Consider the following 10,068-nt stretch of genomic DNA (forward strand, 5'->3'; position numbering starts at 1 on the left):
CAAACATAATTTCTTTATGCTGATTTTAGTGGAAAGTTAGGCCAAATATTAAGGCATATGCACATGTTTTCCTATGAGCTGGGGGGGCCATGGCCCAGGTTGGGGCGTTGGCCCCCAAGAAGCTCCGCCACTGGCTGGTTGGTAGTCCGTGCGCGCATCAAACCCATGCTGAGCTGCTCAAGAAGGAAATCCTCACTGCTGATGGGTCGTGTTGCCCAATCTGCGGCCATGTCCAGGAAGATGCAAACCACATCATGTTCGACTGCGAGTTTGCACTGAACTTCTGGCGGCGCATCGGAGGTCATTTTCCTCCATCTCCAATTGTCAAGCTGCTGCACATGTGCGACCCCCCTCCGTGGTCATCCAGCCCAAGATGGCTCCTGCTCTGCTTCTGGAACCTACGGAAGCACCGAAATGCTGTTGCGTTCCAGGAGCAACAGCCGAGCTTGGACCGCCTCCTGCAAATGTGCCGGGAAGATGCTGTCCTGGAAACAGAGGTTTAAGAAAGATTTTGCTAACTTGAGCTTTAGAGTACCAGAACACAAGAGGCAATTTATTATTTAGAACAGCCTTATTTAGAACACTGAATCTATGTGAACTAGTAGGTTGACTTAATATAAATGGGAGGTGTATAAAATAAGTACTGTCTATGCAACAACCTGATAGATGGCGTGACCCAATTGCTATGGTTCTCAAGCAAAGGATGCAATACCTTTTGCATTTCATTACTTATTTTGTAGAAAACAAGTATATCACTTTGTTGGTATTATCAACTTGAAACATCGATAAGACTGAACTGTTGTCGGACTACTTGATTCACTGACCCTCTACCACTGCACCAATATTATTTAATAAGAATAACTACTTTCAGGCATATATTGAAGCTGAAAACAAGAGGCTGGAGAATGATCCTTCCCAATTTTCAGCGAAGGAAATTATAATAAGGATAGAATATAAACATTGCCCCAATCTCACCATTATTGACACTCCAGGTCTCATTCTTGCAGCTCCTGGCCGTAAAAACCGAGTTTTGCAGGTACTCTATTAGTTAACACTATTTCGTTGTAGCCTTTTATGTTCCTTTGTTTCCACAGAAACTGTACTTATTGCTATCGTCTGGACTCTTTGGCACTCTAGTATTTACAAAGTGACCTTCGTTGGTAATCTTGCAACCTGCAGAGTCAGGCTTGTGCTGTTGAGGCCCTTGTTCATGCGAAAATCCAGCATAAAGAAACCATAATTCTGTGTCTTGAAGATTGTAATGATTGGAGCAATGCAACTACAAGGAGAGTGGTGATGCAGGTTTGTTATTTTGAAACTTTTCCATGGAAAGGTCCTGTACAACATCCTTGGATGAATCCAGACTAGCTGTATCTCATTTTCTTTGAAGGAGCTTATTGCTCCCAGCCTCATTTCCTTGAGCTGATAAGACAACAATGGCTGGATAGTTATGAGGGATAACAAGGAACTACGCCCTGTTATCCAGCAGACTCTACTACCTACGAGCTTAGCATCATAGATAACTATATGTCCTACAAGCAGGAAACATCAAACAGCAGGTACAGACTATAGTCTTCAGAGGCACTTTAATAAACCAGAACTTTCTATGGGGCCATCTAACCATATTACTAGTCTTTAGCAGAACATAAAAATATTTCAGTGCCCTCAAGTAACCACATGCACTTACGGTTACTCTTACAGTCTCATGAAGGCGGATTTTACTACACAACTCCTGGAGCTTTTACCATGTTTCAACTCTTTTACTGGGCAGCTATGTTTAAATAAAAATAAATGCACTGACTATCCCAAATTCTAATTTTCAACCAGACAATTCAGTTAACATAATCCTTCATTAAGTGAGGAGGTGCTGCCTTTCAGCTAAATTGTGTTCCCGTTTTGATACTGCAGGTTGATCCTGATCTTGCAAGGACTGTTCTAGTCTCCACAAAACTTGATACGAAAATTCCACAATTTGCACGTGCCTCTGATGTTGAAGTGTTACTTCACCCACCAACTTGTGTTCTAGACGGTTCCTTATTGGGAGATTCTCCCTTTTTCACATCAGTGCCTTCTGGGAGAGTTGGTTCTTGCCATGAAGCTGTCTTCGGATCAAATGAAGAGTTTAAGATGGTAATGCCACTATTCCGTCTCTTTAGAGCTTGCTGTTCTCCCTCCTGTGAACTTTGAGTTTTCTGTGAGCTTGTCCTTGCTGGTATGTTTGTATTCTAGTTTTAAGTTGCCTGTGAATTCTCTTCATATGATCATGCTGTCATCAGATCCCACCCTTTTTCGTGTGAATAAAATCTCGTTCTACACAGTCAACTGGACGAAGATCATGCTGGAAATGTCTCACTCATCCATATGCATTATTCCCTTGCATAGGATGTCACACATTATCTCTCTCTCTCTCAGAAAAAAGGATGTCACACAGTAGAAATATGTAGAATCATGCCAGAGGGAACTTCAGTTTCTGAAATGTTAACAGGGAGTTAAGTTATAGGTAAAACTTGTGAGTTAACTGTCTCTTTATTGGTTCCAATAATTTAGATAGCTTCCATTTGAATATTATAATACATGGTTGTTTAAACTTCCCAAAACTCATAAAGTGCCTCCTTAAAGTACGCCTCCATTTTTCTGTATACTTCTCTGTGATCAAGATGTCTTGGGAGTATTACTAATGAACAGGTTCAAAAAATGAATAGGATTCTACTGCAGAATGTAGATAAATTGTGCTCAGGATCTGGCTGTGGTGAGTTACACCACTATCGGGTCATTGATTAGTGCCAAGTAAGAACAAATGAAATGTTGCAACCTAGTAGCAAAAAGAGAGCTGCTTTATTGATGTAGGGTGTTAACCCTAGGGCCGATCTTTCACGATTGGAGCGGATCCTACGAAGAACACGAGGGGAAACACGAGAGAAATCACTCAAACCAACAAGATTCGATTACACATGTGCTAGATCCTCGAAACACAAAGAGATACACGATCCAAACACAACAAAGGACGATACAAGTAGCAAGTTCTTCTCCGTGAGGAGGTCTTGAGCGGGTCTTCCCGTGAGGGGTCTTGAATCCGCTTGGGGGATCTTCTCCGAAGAGGCCGTGGACTCCAATGGAGAAGTAACCAAGTGGATGAGCAAAGCTCTATCTCTCAAATGAGCTAATCCTTTGCTAACCCTAGAAAGAAGAAGGGGAAGGAGTATATATAGTCTAAGGGGGCGAAAGGGTACATGGGCCTCGGCCCAACACGCTGTGCACAGACAGGCGTCGGTCGTCCGGTGGCTCGCGAGGGTCTGGACGTCCGGAGGCGGTCGGACGTCCGACATTTCGGCTCGGGTCAGGTGTCGTCCGGGGGCTTCGGACTTCCGAGAATTTCCCTTCTGTTGGGTGGAACCGAATGTCCGGAGGGGCTCGGTCGTCCGGTCGCTGGGGTGTGTCGGACGTCCGGTCCGCGTCGGTCGTCCGGCCGCTGTAGCGTGCGCAGGCTGGGACTTGGCTGGCTGGCTGGCGCTTCCAGGCGTCGGACGTCCGGTCCAGACCGGTCGTCCGGTGGCTGTAGACTTCTGGCAGCTCTTCTTGTCTCTTGTACTTGGTGTCCTCGCCGTCTTGTCCATTGGGTGTAGCTGGTCTGTGGACTTCCTCCAAGCACCTAATCACGCATAGGGTTTCCGCTTGAGGTAGTAGCCATGTCTTATATGTAGGAAGCGGTAGTTCGGAGAGGAGCGAGTTCACCTTATCCTCGATAGCCTTTGTTCGGGCTCTTGTCATTGGTCCAAGTGGTGTCGTGGGAGATGTAGGTAGGTCCATGGGGATGACCTTGGGATGCTCCGCATCATTTATATAACACTAAATGTCCATGTTAAGGAGCACCTCCTTGCCAGGGTTATTCTCTGTCAGCACTTGTTAGCCAATTATGGTTTGCCTCTTCTCCTATCCATACTCTGTAGTTATCAAGAACCTTTTGTGTTATCCTCAAAAAAAAAAAAAACTTTTGTGTTACTGGATCCTTGAAAGGCATCTACATTTTTCTATGTTCTGCAGGCGATCTCACTGAGAGAATTGGATGATGTTACATCTCTTGAAGACAAACTAGGAAGGTCACTTACAAGGGAGGAGAAGAACAGGATAGGAGTGAGTAACTTAAGATTATTTTTGGAAGAATTGCTGCAGAACAGGTATTCTTGTATATTATTTGCAGAGCCAGAGGCCAGAGCATGTAGTTTTTCATCATTCTTTGTATCTGTGGATTCATTCAAATTAATATGAACAAGGTACATCGAGAGTGTTCCGTCGATTATTCCACTTCTTGAGAAGGAACATCGCGCTGCATCGAGGAAGTTGCGCAAAGTCACACAAGAAATCAGGTGATAACTTACTTGATTGTCAGCAAGTATATATATAGTTCAGTGCACTTAAGTGGCCCTATAGTCTAGATTTATTTCCCCTAACACCACTTGTGATCCATTTCCTAGAGTACAATGCTATCCTGTTGGAGTTCGAAGCTTATCTTATACAACTATTTGGATGAGTTGGTGAATGAACTATTTTCCTCTGCACCTTTGAAAAGAACTTATTTCTTCTCTGATAATCGCAAGCCAGCTTTGTATGCACATCTGCTGCACCAGCAATTCAGTGTAATGCCTCCAATATTTCCTGAAAGTGATAAATTCGTCTGTCTTGGAGTATGTTTATACTGTTAGTAAAGAAAAGAGGAACAAAAACTATGTTGTACTCTCACTTCCATATAGCAGAACAGGTTATCTGAAGTACTGTTTATGAAGTAAAGAAAGCTAAGGCGGTCTGTTCGTTCTGTCCTCATGTGCTTTGTAGCCAAGCTTTTCATTGAAGAAGCCTGCTATCCTGCTAATGGCATTCTGTATCTGGACAGTGATTTGGACGAAGCAAAACTAAAGGAGAAAGCTCGCCTGTTCCATGATTCATTTTTGACAAAGGTGCTACTACTCTAGCTAGATTCCGACAGTGTCTTGCATTATTTAAATGAAGCATTTTTCATGTATTACAAGGACAACAAATAATCTTTAAATGTTAAAATATATGGCTATACTTCTAGGTTGCAGCATATTTTAATTAATGTAATGGTGCAAAACCTTTTCTTCATTGTATGTGAATGAGACATATATTGCTGATTTTTTCACCGAATCTAGTACCCAGGAAAAAACAGCTTGATATAAATCTGAAGACATGTTTATTATCTCGTGTTTCAGTTATCTTTGCTACTGAAAGGCATGGTGGTGGCACCTCCTGATAAGTTTGGTGAGTGTTTTATCTCCTCCGGTTCATTTTGAAAGAGAGCTTCTTGTTAACTGTGTTGTACTAACAATTTCTCGGAACTCTTGGGCCTTTAGGAGAAACTTTAATTAATGAGAGGATCAATGGAGGAACATTTACTGGAAGCGAGAATTTCCAGCTCCCAAACAAGATGATGCCTGTAAGTTCTTTTCCAGTGTGTTTGCTATATACTCCCACGTCCCAAAATAAGTGTCTCAACTTTGTACTAGCTTTAGTACAAAGTTGTACTAAGAATGATAACCGGTACCGCACAAGGACTAAGACTTCCCCCGAACATACCCTTTGTTGAGGAGCTCTTGTACTTGGCGTTGGATTTCCTTTGTCTCCTCAGGGTTGACACGGTAAGGGTTGGTTTGGTAGTGGTGCGCCGGGAATGAGATGTATCCTATGTTCAATCCCGCGTAGTGGAGGAAGTCTCGGTGGTGTCTCATGGGGGAACACACCCTCAAATTCCTGCAAACATGAGGCATAGAGATAGGAAGTGGGGGTGAGTCCTTAGTCGAAATGGCTTCCTCTTTGTACAAAAGTACAAAGTGGAGACATGTGATGGGCTCTCGCTCACTTCCCTCAAATCTCTTTTGGTGGCTAAAAGAACTATGTCCTTGTTGGCACTCGTCATGGAGACACTCATTTTTTGCTTGTGGCACTCACTCACTTTATTGTGGTTCTCTCGCCCACTAGGTTCTCCATGATCATGTGAATGTCTTGGTGGATCTTGTGCCTTGTCGGCAATGACTTGATTGAGTGACATGGGACGAAGCATGTACTCCTTGCCCTTCCACTTGAAGTTGTAGTGGTTGGTGCGACCATTGTGCATGGCTCCACGGTCGAATTGCCATGGCCTTCCTAGGAATAGGTGGCACACGGTCATGGGCACCACATCACATTCCACCGTGTCCTCATAAGCTTCAATTTTGAAGAATAATTCCACCGTGTACTTGACCTTGATTGCGCCGGTGTCACTCAACCATTGCACCTTGTATGGCCCTGAGTGTCGCTTGTACTTGAGGTGCAATTTGGTGCATAGCTCTTCACTTGCCAAATTATGGCAACTTCCGTCATCTATGATAACCTTGATAGATCTTTCATTGATTCCCTATTTGGTGTGGAAGGCATGGTACATGCAATTTGGGTTTGTTGCACCAATTATACTGTAGGGGGTTCCCTTACAGTCTTTCTTTAAAAAAAACATCTTTGGTTGTCGCCATCTTGTTGAATAGTCAAAATCTTGGGGACAACAAGGGCGGGACCCGAGTTGTTGTCACAAAAGACGATCATCTTCTTCACCATTGACTTACGGTGTCGAGCAACATTGTCCAAAGCTTCCAATTATCCTTCAATTCTGGAATCATACTCGCCATCTTCATCGATGATCATTGCCCGTCTTGTAGGACAACATTGGATTTGGCTTGTTTTGTCGGTGATGTCCCATGGAGTGGTGCTTGTCATAGCGCGAGGCTTGAAGGCACTTGTAGGTGGCTGAATTGATAGCACCACTGTTGGGTGTTGCTCGAGTGTAAGGCGCCATGCTTGAAGAGACTTGAGAGTTGGTGTTGAAGGTTCTTGATGTATAGGATGAGTACTTGGAGTACTTGGCATCTTCTTGTCCTTGTTGCTCTGCTTTTGTTGCTTGATGGACCAACTCTAGCGTGTTGTATGGTCGGAAATCCGCAATCTGCTTGATGGGGTGGTTGAGTCCATTGAGAAAATGAGCCATGGTTTGCTCATCGGACTCCTTCATATTGGTTCGGATCATCATGAATTTTATGTATTCTTCAATGGACATGGTGCCTTGCTTGATTTGCTCGCTCACAGCGAGCTTCTTCTTGGCGATGAACATTGCACTCATGTTCTTCATCTTGATGGTGGCGCTCATTGTTGCACGTTCCTCTTGTGTTTGTTGTTCTCGATGCTCGTGGTCAAGAATGCGGTTTTGAAGGCCATTGCCACTATGAGGTTGTGGCGGCCGTTGATGCTCGTGTTCTTCATGGTCGTGATGGCGTCGAGAGCGGTGGTACTTGCGCCCGGACGGCATCCCGGAGGTACTTGCACTTGAGTGTCGTCTTGAAGATGAAGACAATTTGCGATTGTTGAACATTTCTTGAATGCGGTCCATTTGCACGTCCATCTCGGCATTGAGGTAGTCCCTCATGTGGACATCGGATTGGTGCATGTCAGCGGAGAGGTTCTCGATGCGCTCATTTAAGATGATATTTGCATCGTTCATAACTCTTTGGAGTCTGAAGTGGTGAGACTGGGTGAGGAAGTCGTGTGGGCCCTCTTGGTCGTCGAAAACCGGACAAGTAGTACCTTCCATATCCATCTTACTCGGCAAAGTGTGAGTAGGAATGGAGATGAACAATACCAAAGTCACCTCTTTCTGATGTTGGTGAAGGATCACACGATGTCACACATGTCAATGCAAAGTGAATAACTTGGTATCTAGCCTTGTCCGATCTCACACCTACACACAAAGGTTTATAGGGGAGCTTGGTAGGGATTGGTGGCACGAAGTCAAGGACGTTGAAGTTCAAGATTTTGTAAAAGTTGGAAGTGAACCACAATGAACTCAAAATGCTATGCAAGTGATCTCAATTGTAAGGATAGAGAGGCAAAAAGAAAAAAAGTGCATGCACAAAGATGATGGGGCTTGTGCAACCAAGTAAATGAGCATAAAAAATTGGCCTAGCGAAGACTAAGCTTGTGTTGCACAAACTCGAGGGGAGACTTGCTCGATTGCACGTAGAGGGCAAGGATTCGATCACTTGACTACCACTCTACTACTATCAAAGCTTGACGTTTTCCTATAAGTATCCTTGGCACTCGTATTTCTTTGCTCTTTGCACCTTTTTGCATACAATTTATTTGATGCTTCTTTTTCTTCCTTTTGCCTTTTCTCTTTGAGCCGAGATCAAAATCACGAGAGTATAGCTATCAAGATAATGCGAGGATCCAAAACAAACCTCACAAGGTACCGAAAGATCAGTGAGATCGACAGTGACTAAGGAAGACAAGTGATCGATGCCCGACAATACTTGATGAACTAGTCTCGGTAGGATCAAGGTTTTTGCAAAGGAATGGATGGCTCGCAAGGGTAATGACAATGAAGGTAAAGTTTGTGTGAGGGAATGGTATACTTGGTCGACACCTCTACCTTTACAAAATTAGAAGGGACAAGCCTTGCTTCCGGTGTCGGTGTCAAAAGGATGGATGGATCGTCGTCGAAGGCGAGCTTGTTGGTCGATGAAAGCGGTGTAGTGGTACTTGTCGATCTTCGATGAAGTCCTAGGTCAAAGCTGACGAAGATGCCGGAGATGTGGGCTGTTGACAAAGTCGGATAGACAGTAGTCTGACTTTGCCCAGGCAGGTGTGGGTCAACTCGAGAGAGAACTCAAAATTGGAGTTAGGGAAAGGAAAAATTAGGGCAAAATTGGCCAAGTGGACGCAAATCAAAGGTAGATAACTAGGGTAGGTGTTCGTCCCAAATCCAAGAGGAATTAGAGGTCTTGAGAGAGAGTTTTTCCCCAATCCAAAGGATATGGTGGTCCTCAGAGATAGTTCTTCCCCAATCCAATGGATATGGAGGTCTTGAGAAATAGTTCTTCCCCAATCAGAAGGATATGGAGGTCTTTATAATCCAAGAGGATTCTTCTCCAAATTGGAGGTCTTGATCTCCAAAGAAGAGATAGATGAGCAAAGCTCTCTCAAGAATTTAGTCTAAACTTTGCTAACCCTAGAAATGAAGGGGTGTACGGTATATATATAGTCTAGGGACGGAAGGGGATGGAGAAGGGAGAGTTCGTGCTTGCAGGCAAAGTTGGATAGTCTGACTTGTCGTATTTTCTGTCGCCATGTCCAACATAGTATTTGACCTGATCCAGAGAGCCCGGGAAAGTCAGACATCAAGGGGGTGTTTGGTTTAGAAGTCCTAGGACTTTTTCTAGTCCCAGGGACTAATCAAAAAAGACTCTCCAGTAGAGTCTTTTTCTAGTCCCTGTAGAAAAAGTCCCTCCCGTTTGGTTCCTAGAGACTTTTTAGGGACTTTTTCTAGTCTCTGGGACTAAAAAGTCCCTGAACCAAACACCCCCCAAGTCTGACTATGCGACATGTCGGACTAAAAGTCCAACATTTTGCCCGGTTCATCCGACGTGGTCCAGAGAGGTCCTGCAAGTCGGACATCAAGTCAGACTGCCCAACTTTACAGTTTTCAGCAGGATGAGCTCTTTGGGGACTTCTTGCTTCCTTCTCGAGTCCTTTTTTTTCCTCTTCCATGGCTTGGCCTTCGTTCCTCACTTCTCCAGGCTTGTTTCCATCACACCTAAGTATGTATAAGGTTCCGGAGTGAGGTAGTAACCTTGTCTCACATGCAAGTATAGGAAGCTCATGAAGGAAGTCAGCCACGTCGGTGTCGCTAGCGCGTGCACGAGCCCTTGTCATTGGACCACTTGGAGCTTGAGGGTTGGATGATGGGTTCATGGTGGTGTCCAGGGGATGCTCCGCATCATTCTTACTCTCCTCCCGCTCTATCTCCCAACCCCAACTTGACTGAGTCAGCAGCCATAAAACCATGCTGCACCCTTCCTCCCTCCTCTCAAGTTTCATCGCTTCTGAACCTCCAAGCCCCTCCCCACCGTCCTCCTGGTATTCGCCGCTACTCGAGGCTGGGATGCTGTTCTTCTCATGTGTGGCTTCGGAATTCATTTAGTGGGGAGCAAGCTGACTCATTCAGTCTCAGTGGCCTACATTCCCCTTTTAGCT

The 10,068-nt window shown here is 44.5% G+C and overlaps 1 protein-coding gene across 2 annotated transcripts in view; it reads left to right on the forward strand.

Annotated features, from left to right (window-relative positions):
- LOC119308153 (dynamin-like protein ARC5) overlaps positions 1 to 10,068 on the forward strand; it is a 19,850-nt gene that overhangs the window by 6,910 nt on the left and 2,872 nt on the right. For both annotated transcript variants that reach the window (XM_037584268.1, XM_037584270.1), the window contains exons 2-9: positions 872 to 1,036; positions 1,180 to 1,302; positions 1,909 to 2,130; positions 4,042 to 4,175; positions 4,272 to 4,364; positions 4,889 to 4,952; positions 5,226 to 5,274; positions 5,367 to 5,449. In XM_037584268.1, the coding sequence (XP_037440165.1) occupies positions 872 to 1,036; positions 1,180 to 1,302; positions 1,909 to 2,130; positions 4,042 to 4,175; positions 4,272 to 4,364; positions 4,889 to 4,952; positions 5,226 to 5,274; positions 5,367 to 5,449 (933 nt within the window). The remainder of the gene's footprint in view (positions 1 to 871; positions 1,037 to 1,179; positions 1,303 to 1,908; positions 2,131 to 4,041; positions 4,176 to 4,271; positions 4,365 to 4,888; positions 4,953 to 5,225; positions 5,275 to 5,366; positions 5,450 to 10,068) is intronic.

The sequence above is a fragment of the Triticum dicoccoides genome, chromosome 5B (assembly GCF_002162155.2).
Source record: "Triticum dicoccoides isolate Atlit2015 ecotype Zavitan chromosome 5B, WEW_v2.0, whole genome shotgun sequence".
NCBI lineage: Eukaryota > Viridiplantae > Streptophyta > Magnoliopsida > Poales > Poaceae > Triticum > Triticum dicoccoides.